This window comes from Pieris napi, chromosome 14 (genome assembly GCF_905475465.1).
Source record: "Pieris napi chromosome 14, ilPieNapi1.2, whole genome shotgun sequence".
NCBI lineage: Eukaryota > Metazoa > Arthropoda > Insecta > Lepidoptera > Pieridae > Pieris > Pieris napi.
Genome location: NC_062247.1, coordinates 7,525,371 through 7,543,858, shown reverse-complemented (window position 1 = coordinate 7,543,858; position 18,488 = coordinate 7,525,371). Strand labels below are relative to the sequence as shown.

Genomic DNA, 18,488 nt, shown 5'->3' with positions numbered 1-18,488 from the left:
ATTCGCTCCCACACTTAATTAAATAAATCACTGATTGAACATTGATATCAGAATTGTACAAATGTTACAGATTAAAAAATTGTCAAAGGGAGCGTTCAAGTATGACGTCACTCAATTTTTAGAGATTATTGACCCCCCCCCCATGTAACGCGTCGTAACGTTTTTCTGTGCCCCAGTATAGTAAAACGTTTTGTGACCACCTAGTGACTCTTTATACCTAAAAGTTACCATTATGTGGTGTAAAGTACTGGAAAGTCGAAAATAATATTAACAATACCGCGTAATTCACTCCCCGCCCCGTATCGTAACGTTTTACAAAAAGACCCCCCTTCCCCCAAAATTCGTTACGTAATACTTGAACGCTCCCAAACGTCAGGAATGCCAAATAATTCTACGTCAAATATTACATAATGATTACTCTGCATTTAGCGATAAGATATTAGAACATAATACTTTAAATCTAAATTAATATTTGAACTTGAACGTAGACCTGACGAGATAAGGAAACTGATAAAACATAATCTTGGCGATGATTCCTGGGACTTTTACATGAGTCATAACAAAAACCTATCAGAATACCTGTTCTCCGAATGTACTCATTAAGTTCATTATGGCTTAAGGAAATCGCTGGCGAATTTTTTCGTACTTATTTTCTAAATTACTTGTGCCGATGCCCGACACTGAGTCCACAAATTTAGTTTTATTACGAATTCTTGTCCTTGTCTTTGTCGTAACATGTTCTAGTTGCAGTTTTTATCATATTTTATCACTTAATTTTATTGTACTTACCATATTAATGTTTGTGGGGCAATTAGTGTGTATTTAGTCCAACCTATAAATTCGAATCGATAATCCGACAACCAAGGATGGGTACGAACCATGAAAGGTCTATGAAACTGTATATCTATATATAAATAAAATTCGAGTATTTTTTTTCATCCCTTGAACTCTGAGGATGCTTTTATGGAGGGAAGAATTAAAAAAACCAAATAGTTTTTTTTAATACCAAGATTTTTATTCTGGAAACTAGCTGGCCTGGCGAACATCGTACCGCCTAACAGTCGATTCTTTATTTTTTTTAAATATTTATTCTGCTATTCGGGACACATGTCTAGCTAAGATAAAAAAAGGAAAGTTGATAAGACAACAAAAAATAAAAATTTACCTTCCCGGAACCCCTCCACTAACACTTGAACTTTATGATATGGTATTAAAGTTCAAATTGACTTTTAAGTATTATTACGAATATTATGTATGGGAATATAGAAAAGTGTTGTTTTTAGACTTTTTCACTCAATTTTTTTAATTTTCCTCTCCGTAAGAACCATCCTCGTACTTCAAAGAATATTATAAAAAAAAAAAGAATTGGCCAAATCGGTCAAGCCGTTTTCATGTTATGTCGTGACAACGGAAAACGGGTTTCATTTTTATATATATAGATTTGAACAGTGTCTATAGGGTAGCATAGTAAAGTCTTTCATATGTAGCTACTAAAAAGGTAGGCAAACTATAAAAATCGTATTAAGGCGAAACAAAGTTCGCAGCTGGGGTAAATAAGTGCACACAAATGTCTTGAAGGTGCGAGAGCATTTCTCGCATTCAGAATCTTCGATCGAATCTTGTACATCAACATTTAAGAGTATGTAAATAGTATATTTATAAAACAGTGCATCATGAGCAATTTTAATCTTAAGGAATTCAACCTTGTTATTGTTACATAACTCCCCACGTTCTCACAGCACAATTTAAATACACAGGGCACTTGTGCATATTGAAAAAGATCCTACACTCAATAGCAATAACGATTTAGTACTGGTTTTCTGGTATTTAGATAACTGAACAATGCAATACTGGGACCGCATTCCTCTACGCTATCACTAGAAATAACCATATTTTTAAACGGGCGAAATAGCAACATTATCGACAATCGCTAGGGATTTTTAAATAAATACTGTCTTGGTTGTTTTTAAATTCTTTAAATCGTTTAGAATCAGTGGTATGTGATAACGCGTCGTAAAAAATCGTATGTTGAATTCCTGTGACAAATATCACCGATATTTTATTAAAATTATTAATGGGAATGTCACTTTTGTCCATGCATCATGAGGTCCAGTACCCTTAAAGAGTCTTGCTCTACTCAATTCTTTGTTGCTAAAGCTTTTGCTGCATATTTAAATACATAATTTGTATGTAATTCATATTGGTTATTTTACTAATATATTATACTTGTCTGTACGTTTTTATTTATAAAAAATAAACTTTGACTGTAAATCTCCTTCTGGCTTTTTTACGGAACACCTATTTCCAAACAGAATACAAGAATTGGCAAATATATAATTTGAAGAAAAAATTAATAGAACAATAAATTGATCTCCCAAGTTTTTTAATTATCGCTAATAACACGCCACTCCTATGCTATTAGGTAATTAACTAATTAAGGTATTCGTGTTTGTGAAAACTATTTTAGCTTTATCGATGGAGCCTTATATAATTTTATTAGTCGGCGATAGTTATCTTGAAAGGTACCTATTGTCCAATTTACTAGTAACCTTACCATATTTCTTTTTAGGTTTTTGGCTAACATATGTATTATGTATGTAAAAGAAACACACTGGAATTGTTTATACGTTCAGAACAATTTGAAATTTTCAATTTTTTTATCACAATCATTATTTATTCTGGACCACGTTTAGACCTCGGGTTAATAAATGAAATATTTTTATTTTGTGGTTGCTTGTTTAATTTTTCCCCTAGCTAGCTTGTTTATGTTCTAATATAATTGATATGTATGTGTGTAAAATTTGTGATGTCATATTTTCTTCTATAATTTTATGCATACACGTTGTTTTAGAACTTATAAATAAATAAAATCAGAGACAATAACTATATCGTCTATTCACATAAAGTGTTAAACACAAATAGACGAAAGTACATGTTTTAGTTAAACGTACTTAAGTACTATATTTGCTTATCCATTTATGCACAAAATGTACGTATAGATTTAGTTTTTAATAATAGCTATATTATCTACAGAAAGTAGCATATGGCACAGTTAAAGTATTTTTACAGTTTATCAACGATCCTAATTCAGAGCGTGTTGGCCTGTTGCCAGGCGACGGTACGGATTTAATAGCACACAGAATGCTGTCTTTCCTCAAGTGCAACGGCACTTTTATTGCAAATATTGCACTCCGTTCCTCAGACTATTGAATCAAATAGCTAACAAAGGAATTTTGAAAGTTATACCTAATATCAGGTTTCTCATTAGTAGTTATACTTTGGTATCAATATTTATAAGAGTTTGAATGCGGTTTCAGGAACTACAGCGCCGGTATAACTTCTAATACTCGTAGCGTTCTTGTTCATTGGGTTTATGTTCCTCGCGATCTCAAGGTTGCGACGATATTGAGATAACTACATCGTATTACAAAAACGTTGGGATCGGCTTCGCTGTTGGAAGATACACAGTACCAGCGCAGATTCCAATTGAGAATTATCCTTGTACTATAGTAACGCGAGTGACTCTCCGGTACTCATCTAGATGATATCATAAATTGCTATTTGATTACAATTTTGTTCTTAATGCCCGCTCTATATATAATTCCTCTGACAATAAATTAGGCAGTCGTTGCGTAATTCATTGTTCAAAAATTTCAAATATAAATACGGATACATTTGTGCGCAGCAGTGATTCGAACGCTCGACCTCAGGGTTGACCGGCACATGCTTAAGCCACTAGGCCAACACTGACATGAAAGAATTGTTGTAAAAAGTTTTGCTTAATTATGGTAAAAAATTGTTTTAAGAACTGAAAGGCGGTTCATTCATTTGTTTTAATCTAAGTATTATGATCGCTAACAAATATAGAATTAACTCTTGTATAGATTCATAACATTTGATTGAAGCTTACACAAATGAAGAATCTAAGGAGACAACTTACATCCTAGAAATATTCAAATAGAAGTCTAGTCAAGTGTAGTCGAAGTTCTGTGGGAGAAACAAAACTTTGAATATATATACAGTAGAAAAATATCTACTTAATCATACAAATACATAAAGAAACAAAAGAATTTATAAAAAATCATGAGCCGTGGAAGGATATTGTGTAATTTGGAGTATTATTTTATAGCACAGTACAATGACGTCCAGAGATAACTTGCGTCGGCCACTTCCTGTCTATCCTTGATTATGTACTATATATCAAGCATATTATTTCTGTGCAAAACTAGGTCTCATTTAACGTTATGATAATATTGGACTGAGAATTGAATCATGGGAAGTTCTACTGCAAAGGAAAACCATTAAGTGAAAAACATGTAATTAAATGTTTACTTAGTTGTATATTTATGTTCAATCTTCCTGTTACACGATTCATCGGAAAGGCAGGATTGAAATGGGAAATTATGCTGTATTCATTTTCCGATCTCTAATTCGGCCGACCCTTTTTTGAAGCATAGATTTTTCCTTGCATGGTTGGGTTATGTCTTTTTGTAAAATGCTGTAAAAACTAGCAAGCTATCAGCTTCTCTAATTAAAACTACATATTTTATGTACTATATATGCGTGGGACATTATGATGTTCTGTTCATTAGCGATATCTTAAAAATGCCTATTTCGAAAATAGTCAATATTTTATTTATGTACCAGAAAAAAACGTGTGTGTACTTATGTACACGCGTTAGAAGTTATACTTCTTTGGCGTAACAAGATAAAAATCTTTTCACAAATTATATTCTACGTTTGTAGAAAAACGACACTAACAATACTAAAATGTCGACTTTAGCTTACTTCAAGGTGTCGGTTTTTTGTGACGATGTGCGCGCGCATCTTAAGCGCAGAGTAGGTACAATGCGCAGTGGCGATGACATCTTGGAGAAACTGATCGTGGTTGGTAACATAGAAGGAAAAAGATCACGTGGCCGTTCACCACCGTTCAGATGGACCGATCAAGTGAAAGACTCATCGTCCTCAAACCTATACAGTGTTATAAAGGCACTGCACAGAAACCGTTGGCATCAGATTATCCTCACCAGATGTTTCCTTGCTGACCACGCTACCGACTGCAGAGAGAGATAAACTTAGCTACCAGCTAATCTATTTAAAAGCACATATATTACAAACATAATATGTGCGTGTGACATGATGATGTCCTGTTCGTAATATAATTGTATACGTAATTAATGTATTCAATTATTTTATTTATGTACCAAAAGGAAACAGTCTAATAACATAATTGATAAATACTTTACAAAGTGATATTAAAAAATCTTAATTATTAGTTAATGAAATACTTAAGAATCCCATCTCACCAAGATTAAAACGCACAAGCGACAAATTAAATTACTCATAATGAACTTGTAACGCTTATTCAATTAACGAATCCAATTGCATGACGAAGAACTCATGCGCATAACTACACCAATTGTGATACAAATTGATTCAACTCAGTAGGCAATGACATTCAATACGACCAGTGAGGCGTCCCTGCAAGGGCATCGTGTCTCGAGTCCGTTTTGGTTTAATAGAGCGTTAATAGTACTGACGTAAGGGCGTTTACGCAGTCTGCTTAATAATGATGTATATTTGTGTTGAATTATACTTTTTTCGTTGGACTTTTGTGCCTATTTTAGTCGAATATAAGGAAATCAATCAAATTAATATTTTATAAAACTGAAATTAAATATTACTTTTAACCGCGACCATATTTTCTGTTTACGAAACGTTATTTCACACGTCGACAACAAGATAGTGATATACTTTTAAATTCAATTAATTACTATGACTCGCAGCAAGAACTCCAGCATAGCAGCATAGTACAGTAAATTCATAAATATAAACAAGGTTAATGACATTAATTGACTATCCGACGCCGTCGTGATAAAAAAGTGCCTAGATATAATATAACTTAACTTACTTTTAAGTTAGTAAGACGGGTAGTTTTATTGGAGGTAAAATAGCAAATCTAAGTGGAGTTTTACAATAATGCAATTCAAAGTAATCTAGGTTTCTTGCTATTATTTAGTCTGTACTGGTGTTATTCGATATCTAATTAGCAACATTTATAGTTGGCTGGCTAGAATAAACGATAAAGTTCATAGCCCACAACATACATAGAAAGGAATGTTAACAATGTCACAATACAAAGTGAAAAGGACAACTCAATGCCATAAACCTCATAAAACACGAATGAGCTCTTGACAACTCAAAGGTTAAATTGTTAGTCTATTGAGACACAGCACTTAGCATTCTCTGAAACTTGAATAAGGCATACTTGGATTCGATCCAAGCGTAAATGTTTACAAAACCGTACTCCACGGAAATCTACGCTTTAAACAATATTCTGAGGTATTGAAATTTTCTGTTAAAATATAAATATTTAACCTTTATAACGATGTTCATTTGTATAATAATGTATGTTAGACAATATCAGGGACAAATGTGGTCCGGTAGGATGCGATAACACATGGTCACAGTTGATAGACACTTTCAAGTGTCTGTTTTGACCTACTTGTTTAATGTCCTAACTAAATGATCAGTTATAATTGCCTAACAGGGATAAGTGGCATGAGGCGTCTGTCTATTTATCGAATATTATAAACCCAATTTAGCCGGAAAACAAACCCAAGAGTTGTACACGCTGCGTTACCAACCCACGAATACGATTTAAACATATAAATAAATTGGCATGGATCATCCCGTTTCTTATAACATACTTTTAAAACCGAAGTTTACATTAGCGTCTTTCCTTCAGTTTTGATTTTGTCCCCTGTAGAGCCGTGGGGTTCAAGTGCTCAGGCGCTAATTGAAGATTTAAGTTGGCGCCTGGTAGATACTACCGGTGAACCCAGAGCAGCTTTCAATGAATAAGTATCGCAATACAGCTAGGACATGCTACCAACATTAATGTTCACAGGGACCATTTCTTTTAATTTGTTTTAGTTTTCTATTATGTAGGTTAAAAATCTTGTACCTAAATACTTTTTGAAGCGAAACTTCTATAGGCGCATGAGGGTAACATTTTTACGGATGAAACGCAATAATAATAATATTACCGTCACGAACATGTGCAGCGTTTTTGTCGAAGAAAAGGGAGAGAGCGATTGAGACCGATTGAGAGAGAGTGAGAAGGGCGAATTACCTTATAGAAATTCTATTTTTATAATTAAAATTTCGTAAAGATATTAGATTATATTCTATGGAAAATAATTTATTGATATCTCAAATGACGAATTGTAAATTAAAATGCCACGTGTTTTTATTATCGTATAATTATATATATAATTAATTTGTATGAATTTTCGACACTTTTTAATGACAGTTAAATTATTAACATATCTTCTTTTTTCCCTCACTCTAAGTCTCAGAAATCTAAAGTTTTAGATTTGTATAAATATGAACAAGCCTTAAAAATTAGTTTGCCAAAGAAGTTTCACTTCTGACATGTGTACTTTGTACGGACGCACTTTTTACATATAAAATCGTTTATTTTATAATCACACATTTAAATGTCTTATCAATTCGGATGCCGATCACATTCTGAATGCCCTTGCCAACATGGATTTCGTCGTAAATGTGTTTCATTTGACACAATTGTACTCAAATTATTTTGCATGCACGTTTATTTACTGCAACACTGGTATCGAGTTACCGTCGTTTTAATTTATAAACGTTTTAATTATGTAAAATTGTAGCGTTAGACTAGGTGTTCTAAAGTCCTCTATGAACCCTGGCATCAATCATTTTCTTTTATATGAACAACATAAAAATCGTTGGTTTTGACATTTCACCCATAATTGTCGACAAATTACAGGCACGGAAGGCTTATGAGCCACTCTTTCTATAAGGAAACATGAATTGAAGACAAATATTTTTTTAGTATTAAATACAATGTAAACTACATGTAACTTCACTCGATTTAACGACGAACTTCCTCAAGCGTCGAAATCTATTGGCTTTGGTTGGTATAGCTTGTGTTCCATACAATGGATACACTCTACATAGCATTACACCAACTCTGAATAACGACAACACTTGAGTAATAAAGTATTTATATAATGTTGGAATTATAAAGTATTTTTCAGGTATTTAACAAGTTCGCTAGAATCTCTCTCTCTCTCTATATGAGTGCAGGAACGTCGAGCGGGAATGAGTCAAACATGATTGCCTTACTTAAAAAATTATATATAACGATCACTTGGCAACAAATAACGAAGAGATTTTTTAAAGATGTCGCAAAAATATATCCGTGCAAAATTAGATCGTAAGGTCGTTTACTATCCGATTGGATACTAAGTTTACGTTAATTTTACGCCTAATTAAGAATCAAGGTCTATCCAATGATCCGTCTCTTAAAGTTTAATGAAACAAATAAAAAAATCGTTTAAAATTCAATAAGAAAGGGCTTGCAGAGGCTGATAGCCGTCTTTGGTAAAGCAGCGAAAAAGAATAGTTTCATTGTGTCCAGCTTACATGATTTTAAATAGTAGGATATAATTTTTAATTAACTGTATTTTGCACAGAGCATATCCTTATTTATAAAAATAAAAACCTTGGCGATTAAAAAGAGTGGCGGAGAGTTTATCGCCAGTACATCTCTTCCGTACTACGCCCTTGATTTGAGAACTGGCAGTAAATGTAAAATTAGAAGCATTTAATATATTTTTCTTTTTTGACGTTCATATAGGTTGATGTAGTGTACATTGTGTAACCTATATGAACATTTAACAAAAATCATAATGTTTTTACTCACACGCATGACCACATACATATATTAAATTGTATGAAATAAAAGCGGCCGAAAACGACCCCTAAATAGGAAAGTGACGTATATAACATGAACACCGATTACCACTTAAATCTCAACAATTAATTGCGGATTTCGGTAGCCGAACATAACCTACCGTTGCATTGGTGCCGATGTCCTATCAGCTTTTCGTATTTCTCAGAAAAAAGATTCAAGTGACTCACTCAAGGTCAATGCCCTTGCGTTTTAAATTGATACTTCGTACAGGAAGTGCCCGACACAAATCAAAAAACTGCACTCTAAATAATGTGTTATTCAAGAGGGCTAATTATTTTTTTTCTGACGCATTTCATCATATTAATGCAATGTTTATTATATTGTAAAATGTAAAACATATCTTTGCAATATTATCAGATATTTAATCGCGTAGACTAAGATCATAACCAATCTTTAAATATTTTTCGCATTCAACAAAGAATTAAAGTTCTATGTATCGATCGTTTTTGGTTACTTATGATTAACAATAGCAGTTTATTACTTCTTTTATAACCTAGCTTGTATGTTATCCATCCAGCCCCTACAACTTAATCTAAAAGCTACATATTGTATTAGACGCCTATAATTTTTAATCCCTAAAAATGTATTATACTAGTATTGCATGGTAATCTTTTTTGATTAGCGGCAATTTTATAGACAAGTTAAACTTCTGTGAACTGTTACAATGTGACCTTTTATAAAGTGGCACACGTTTTAAAACTTTTGTTACGTTCACTGGCTCACTAGAGCTTGTTCTTGACATTGCCAGTCACAATGAAAGTGATATCAGGAAAAATTGTCTTGCCCTTTTTGTAGCATCAAAGGTTGAAGCAATATGTAGGCTAAAATATGAAGAATATTTCTGGTCGAAAGTGAGTGTCCTAATTTTCTTTCCCGTTTTCCACGGTTTTGAACTGATTTTACGTTGATATATTATCTGTGCTTTGTTAACTCTATTCTCTACTTCATATAGAATAGATTAACCTTGGATAACATGAATACTAATAGCTTTAATATGACACCTGCGCGAATTTTTATGTTTTATCGACCAGAATGATTATATTAGACTTCTTAAATAAAACGTAGCCAGCATATTTTCATTCTTAATTACGGATTTTATCAATGATTTAATTAGCTGCTGTTTATTCTCACTTGTAAATTGTCAATAAGCGCAATGGATTTTTTGACAGCCAAGAAATCGTGACATAAAGCTGTTGTGTCGCTGTCAATAAATTCAAAGGAAGTTATAAAGCGCGTAAAGCCTTGAATTTATCGCGAAAACGGTTACTGAAATTACATATTTCGAAATAATTCAACGTCTCCATAATGAAAGTACCAACAGATAAGTAATACAAAATTTTATTTCTTTCACAACCTCATATCTATTCGCAATGTTGATTCATTGTTACTTTAAAGTCTAGTGATTCTTGCTTTTATATTAATGGGTTTTTGAATTCCCAAATATATCAAATGTGTTTTGATGGCCATGTCAACCAACCCTCTGGCTCTTTACTCAGGGTCCCCTCGATATGGTTAAGTCCAGCTCTCGGATTTCATAATACGAGGTAAGAGCGACAAATTATTATTATGTCAAACAACACGAATCCTTATAACCATAGGGGGGACAGAATTTTTACAACCAGTTATATGAACCAGTTTAGCATCCTAAAAAATAACACTTACTACGGCCCTGGCCTGACTATGTCAGAGAGCTTAAAGATTCGTACTAATTTGTTTATATTACATATAGCAGCATATTACCCTGGAATCGGCTTTTACTCTCATTACCTGACGTACTTTTGTAAATTATATGACATACGACCTATGATGTTTCAATACGATATCGTATATGAGGAACATCCTTCATCAAGCAATGGCCTTCCACGCATACGTGACTGATATTGCTTTTCCGTATATTTAATATAGGCTTGTGATATATTACCTTTGCGTAGAAGCTTTTCGTTCCTCGTTTTTGCAAATGAAATACTTTCGTATAATCCGAGTGTTTTTGTTACTTGAAAATTGGCTATGGTAGTATAAAAACTGATCTCTTCTTTCATTACGGCGTAAATACAATTGAAAAGAGACAAATGACTTAAAACAGTGTACTAAGACCGACTTCGTTTACATAAAAGGTCAAACAATACACTAATTTCGTCTCATACTTGTTCGTGTACGTATTTAAATATATTACGATTGATTTTTTACTTTTTGTATATATTATTCCATCGTTGACGATATTCTCCGTATAATGGTTTTTTGTTATATATAATTTATGGTACCTAGCTGTAGGATAACGATATAAATAAATAAATATATGATTTTATTTAAAATATGTAAATTTAAATGAAATTAATCTTATTTTAAATTTAATTTCCAAATGCTTTCCACATTCTATAGTTACGAACATAAGCTTGTTAGAAAAGCTTCAAATGTTGAAAATGTACATACGATAATTTCTTTTATGTTATATAGAAGTCATTGCCCATTGGCATATACTATGGCACAATCTTTACCTTTTACCTTCCACACAAAGCTAGGCCATTCAAGTCGTGACTCCGCCAGTTATGTATGCGAGTCGCGATGTTTGCTTCCTGTTAATGGACGACTCGTCTGTCTAGTTATTACGCCCTAAATGAATTACACACACGAATACGTGAACAGTTAATTTTCCTTTCAATATGTTTAAATTGTGTTTGTAAGCGTATTAATGTGCGAAATTTCAAAATTAAATATAAAAGGATCACTTGTCACACTAGACTGCTGTTATATTAATTTAAACCACTGTTATTTTAAATTAATAGTATTCAAAATTACTTAAACATATTAATTTAAAACATATTTTAGTTATTAAATAAATGATGAAACAAATGTAGATCGTTATTGAAGCGTTTTAATATGTTAAAATCTTGAAATACATTTTCGTACCATTATCTTTCGTACCCCTGGCAATGGTTGCAATGGTATGCAAAACGTCAGCATAATTGTAAAATTTTGAATCCTAATAATATCGTCTTTGATTTACGCAAGTAAATCAAAAAGCTTTAAGATAAGCTTTAAGCTTTTGAAAAAAGCTTTTATAAAGTAAATTTATTGCATTATTTACATAACTCGGGAGCTTTACCGCAGTCGTGCGGAGTCATAAATAGTAATACTTTCAATTAAGATATTCATTTGACTACCAAAAGTATATTTTGAATTATACAAAAAAAAAAACATTTGTGACGTTTACAAGTTATGAGCACAAACAAACCGTGAAACTAGATCGTCATACAAAATGGGTGTAAGAAATTGCTCATTTGTTAAAAGCTTTTACATTAGTGAACCATAAGTATGCGTTGAATTTGTATATATTCTTGATAAATTATTATTCGATTATTTATCGATCATTTATCTCTTAAGTTAATAGAATGTCTTAAAAGAAATTTACACATAAACATATATTTATTTGGAAAATTACACTAAATGTGTGTTGAACACACATTTTATGAGCAGTGTTGGCATAGCGGCTTGAGCGTGCGCCTCTCAATCCTGAGGTCGGGTGGTCGATTCCCGGCTGTGTGCCAGGCACATAAGGTTGATCACCTAATAATAAAAAATACAGAAATCTGAGGCCCACACCTATAAGGTTGTAGCCCGGTTTTTTTATTTATGTGTAAACCTGTATTAGTTAAAGAATGCCTTGGCATTTTAGGTATTGAAAGGCCGGCAACGCACTCGCGAGCCCTCTGGCATTGAGAGTGTCCACGGGCGGTGGTATCACTTAACATCAGGTGAGCCTCCTGCCGGTTTGCCCCCTGTTCTATAAAAAAAAAATAATAATCGTGAAACAAGCATGGGAGCCGAAAGTTATTTTTCTTAGTTGAAAATATGCAGAAATACATGTACATTTTCCGATAATCTCATGTAACTAAAGGAAGTAACAGTAAAAGTGACTTCGCCTTAAAAGTAACTTCCCGATTAAAATGACTTTGTAACATACGAAAGCGGCTAATTGCCTCTAAAAGTATAATTTAATTCACTTTCTATTTCATGTGCATATTTAAAGTTGCATCACAAAAATCACTTTGAATATTCCGCAACTTGAACCAATATCGTCTTATAAATATGTATTACGATGACAAGCAAGTTTTTTTGTTTTCTAATAAGCCGTTTATGTAGTAAAATTGTTTACACAAAGTTCTGAAAAATAACATTAGCCAGTTCTTGGCGTTGTTAGGAACACGAAAGACGAAGTTACTGTATAATAATTAACACAAATTAATCATCACACTTTCATAATGCAAAAATGCATTTTGTTTTAGTAGAATTCCTTAATACAGTTCAAAAGTAGATATAATTTTATTGTATTTGGTTGACATCGTACCATCAATCATCACTTCTAATCACAGACATGCGTCACGATCCGATTGACCAATCACGATCAATCGAAGCGCGTTAATGTTTTGTCTTTCGTTTAGCATTCTCACTCCCCGACTAAAAGCTTTATCTTTATTCAAATTTAGAACATAACTTTTTAAGAGATACCGCCATCCATAACCATTCGTTTTTATTCATAGATAACGCTAAAAGCTTTGCCGGTAAGTGTATAAACTTAAGGAACGGAACAAATAGTTTGCATATGGTATTGATAATTAATATGGGAAGCGCACAGAAATCGCTATGTATAACAAACAACTTATAAAAGTCCCTCAATACCAATAAGACCTTTTTTGTCTTTTTTTTAATTACGAATATCAATGATTATTGTGTAGGTTTATCTATTTATACAGTATTCAGCCCTTATAAATTTAAATGTCAAGATTTGTGGACCCATATCCTTTATTATTAAATCTTCAAATATAAAAAATATCAATACATACCTACCTAAAAAAGTGCTTTTATTAAATTGATTTTATTGCCATGAAGGAACTTTACAATAAATCAAGACCGTTGACGAGATTGAGGTAAAACACTTTCCCTCGAAGGTCGCAACTGAATACACTTGTCACACTTGGATGTTGTCAGCGCGTGCGCAGCCGATAATAACGATTCATAATGAGATGAAAACGTTGACACCGTTTTCTTTGATTTTCTCTTATCTTCACTTTGTTTAATGTTGTTTAGATTGGATACTCTAGTCTATATAAATTATATAAAATTGGAAATGAATCATTGAGACGCAAATAGAGTATTTAGAAAGTATAATTGCCATATGTACCTATTAAAATCAGTATAGCTGTTATTTCTGGCTTGAACGATTTCATAAGTGCTAATTATTGTAACGCCCCTACGAATTTTCGCACTACTTGTCAATTAAACCAAGGCACAATCCGATATTAAATATAAATTTTATACACATAGGTTTACGCGAAGTCACTAGCACCGACTAGTGCACAATAGTTTCTTTGAATCGAGGTTCCGTTGCAAAGAAAATTTGAAACAGTCACGTAGGTAGAAATTCCTATCATTCCACAGTTTCCAATACAGCTACTTCAATAATTGTTGAGCCGTCAACCGCAAACGCTATACAAAGAACAACGTAGTTTATTGGTTTTAAACATTGCTATACCATATTAACCACAAAAATTTATATGATCGATTGTTATCGTCAGTTTAATAGGCGTCACAAGAATGCGCCTTGTGCCTTAGGTAAGTCAAAATATCTTGAAATCTGCGTCTTCGAATTTTAAATCTGGAAGTTTAAAGTTGGATTTACGTTTTCTACTTGCAAATTTGTATCAAGCTCTACTCCTTACAAATTAATTATTATAGTCACAAGTATAATATTAAAATAAACACACGGCATTTCCTACTCTTTATATATTTGTGGTGTAAAAACCAAACATGTAGTTAAATTCACTGTAAGAGAATTCTCGGTCGACGACTTACGACCCATTGTCCTGACCGCTACGACAAAGTAACTCCGGACTCCGGAAGGACCATAAAGGCATGATTTGATAGCTACCAGTAGTGAATAAAATCTATTTTCTCATTCATGATGCTCCATGTTAGTTTTTATCCTATTACAGCGTACTATTGGATAAAACTTGTCATTAGATTCAGAGATATCATAAATTATTAAGCTTAAGCCGATTATAAAATTTGCTGCGTTCGAGGTGGGAATTGAATTTTTGTGACAGCCTTTGTAGGCTTTTTATTGATTATGCAAATATTACTGAGAAGAATTAACATTTTTTGTCAGTCAGTAGTGACAGTCACAAAAGAAGTAAATAGTTTCTTATATTGTTAAAAATCTATATACTTATATCGGCTTTATTTTATTATATCAGTATAGATAATAAATGTAAAAATACTGTGGGTAGTTTCATAGGTGAATTCCATATTATAAAACTTATTTCAAACATTTTTCACTTTGCGCAACGTCTTAAATTTAAATCCCTTCATATTGTTTAATTACCTTTTCATCACTTTCTGTTTAAACAAACTCAGAGTTAGTAATAGCTTACTCACTAGAATAAACATTGCAAAGTGTTTGAAGATCTCACACACATTAACCGGTCCTAGCCAATGGAGCTATTATATCGTCAGCAGCTCCTTCCACGGTTGGCTGAGAATGCCGCCAGGGCCGCTAGAAAAATCATTAGTATAGTTTGTTATGCTTGATGCACATCATTTAGCCATTTATTTACATTGTATTAAGAATTGAAATATTCCTCAATATTTCATATTGTTTTTAGTATATTCTTGCATATTGCAGTTTTGAAATTAGAACTTTGATTTATGTAATATGAGTGAAGCTACGACACGTATTTTAGAAGTCTTCCGTGGATTTTGACCTTTAAGCAAACAGTGCATGCATGCCTGAGTTGGAATATATAACATCTATAGAGCACCAGATTACAAAACTACATCAAACGCCATATTACCTACATTTGTTGTATTAATAGTTTTTGGCGAGGAATCTGTTGCAATAAGACTTAAGAGTCCGTATCCCTTTACTATGCTTTAGACAATTGCCTAGACAATTCGCATTGTGTTTATAGGGGCATTTCTTGACATCAAGTAATCCTCCAGCCTGTTTGTACCTTGTTCCATCAATCTTATAACATATATACATGGGTTTCTGTAGCCTCCTTGTTACCTATATTAATACGTACTATTTTCAAAATACAGTTACTATTAAAATATCAAGGCTATTTAATTAAAACTGTTATTAATATTTCGCAATCAGGAAGGCTTTCAATGTCGCCAAAACCAGATATCTTCTTTTTAATATATTATTTGTGGTTTAATTAAAATAGTGATACATAAAATGGCGATATATAAAGAACATTCTTATTAAAAAAACTTTCAATCCTTAAATATTTCTAACATGACTTCGACTGTCTCGTCTACGTTTTTGGTTTATTGGTTTAAGGATGAAGGGTTAAATTAGTATTTACATTTATATCATTAAATTAATTATGGTGTTAATTATTAATTGTTTACGCCAATAAATCAGCTTTATTATCAATTTTGCATTGAGTTATTTTTGAATTTATCCTCATCTAAAACAATTTAATTGGGGCTTGTTAATCATCGAGGTAAAATGTTGAGGAAGGAAACCTACTATTAATAATTTCTTACAATTATGCTTTACAAATACAAACAAATTCAACGTGAGATAAAAGTCTTTAACCGGTACTGAAACTATGTAAATAATCTTTCTTACTATCATACGGCTTATGACCGAAGATTGTGTTGGGCTGAACTTTGAACTATGTATCGCAAATTTTCAATAGGAGGCAAATCTATCAACATTATTTCCAGGCATGACGTTTTGGTCTGTAAAAACTGTGCATCTTAAATGAATGACAAGTTCCCCATGATCAATGTTTGAATATCAGAATAGAATATACTGGATGTAATAGAAAAGATCATAGATTCTCTATAAAACTTGTTGTCACATCATGTTACCTTCTTGAGAATCTAAGATAGTGTGTTAAGGCAACAAGCTGAACCTGAATGTTGTAAATAAGAAGACAGTTATATAAAAACCGTCAATTGTAAATGTAATCCGCTAGAGGCCGGCCATTTATAGAGAAAATATGTTCTAGTCAAGACTTAGATGACATACCTTACCATGGTACAGGACATCACATATGGCTATAACCGTCCTCATGATTAATATTAATTTATTCTGAATCAGATAAAAACTAGCAATGTCATTCCCTTTTCATAATCCTTCTCGTTATAGGCCATTTGAACCTAAGATTAATCGGATACTTGCCCAACCGGCACAGATAATATCAGAATTGCAATGATTTTGCGCTGATAAACGTAGTCCCGAACAAGACTTGCTAATTAAGGATTGACAAGAAATGCTAATCGCAATAGGAATGTTGGATAAAACCGTGATGTGAATATCTAGGAGTGGGTTAATTACGTCGTCTAAATACGTGCTAAGCTTCGAGCTTGTATTAAATTATCTGTATCATGTTTGATCTAAAGATTTTCCCATGTAAAAATATCGTTATTATAACTAATGTCATCGACACATTTTACTCTATGAATACTAGTCGAATCATTAAATATGTTTTTCTTGTTGCAGGAGCGAGAATAGTACGAGGCGCCACCACGGCGCCCACATCCACACGCCTGCTGATGTCACAATAAATTGTAATGCTGACACGCACAATACCCCACAGAAGACTACGTCCTAGAGGACGACGGAGGACGTTGTAACAATTAGAGTTTTAAACGTAAGCACAAGTGCCTAAACTACAAAAATGGTGGCTAACCGTCGCAACTTCCTTTTTAGAGTGAGCATTGTGATAAACATAGCTGTGCTGTTATACGCAGCTATGCAGCTATCAGGGAATACGACACCCGGGGTTTATTGGGTCCCCGTCGATGCGGAAAGAACCGCTGAATTTAGATACATTAATCAAGACAGAAATGATACTTATACCCGGTTTGAATCAAGCGGGAGAAACGTAGAATCCAGTGCTAGAAATTATGAAGAGTCGACGTCTCAGAAAACGCCATCCACCATGGCGACTACGAATAAAACCGCATCTAGTACAGCATCTGCGCCTGAAGTAGATAGGAAAGTAATTAGTGCCGTTCCTGAACCAGATGCGTCTAATGCGACTAGTATTGATATAGAGGACGAAGACAGTCTATCGCCAACAACTTTGGCGTACCTTCGTACCTTGTTAGGATGCAATGACAGAGATATGTTGCCTCAAACAGAGCAGCGTGGAGAGTTCTGGGTTTTGAAGAATTTTATACGAGCGGATCACGGACTTTTAGCGTGCCATGAGACTATCACTTATACGACGCATGCAGGATACGAGTTCCTTGATAATGTACATCCTTTAGTAGAGAGGTAAGTTTTGTTTTTCTACTAGACGCTGATAATTTGGGATTTAATTGACACACGTTACATATTTGTAGGCGTCAAGAGCATCATTAGATTTCTTTTTGCGGCTCTAATCAGATTGTGTCGTCACATTCGTATTCGTTAGTGACTGGCTTACCTTCATTACAACAATGGTTTTCACAACGTATGGCTTACTTTTATTTTTATATTCAATGGGCGACTATTAAATTAAATTACATAATAATATAACATATCGACTGTATTTAATAACAATGTCCAACAAATAGACAGAACGACCCAACGTTAGCCAAAAGTAACAAAATATGTTTTTATATTTAAAATACCACTAATTTTGTAGAAAGTATTGCTTGAGCATAGATACCCCAATTGAACCAGGCTGAA

At 33.2% G+C, this 18,488-nt stretch overlaps 1 protein-coding gene across 1 annotated transcript in view; it reads left to right on the top strand.

Moving 5' to 3' along the window:
- LOC125055818 (beta-1,4-glucuronyltransferase 1) overlaps positions 1 to 18,488 on the top strand; it is a 41,004-nt gene that overhangs the window by 2,377 nt on the left and 20,139 nt on the right. Inside the window, exon 2 of the mRNA XM_047658437.1 lies at positions 17,313 to 18,092. Coding sequence (XP_047514393.1) covers positions 17,491 to 18,092 — 602 coding nt within the window. The 5' untranslated portion in view covers positions 17,313 to 17,490. The remainder of the gene's footprint in view (positions 1 to 17,312; positions 18,093 to 18,488) is intronic.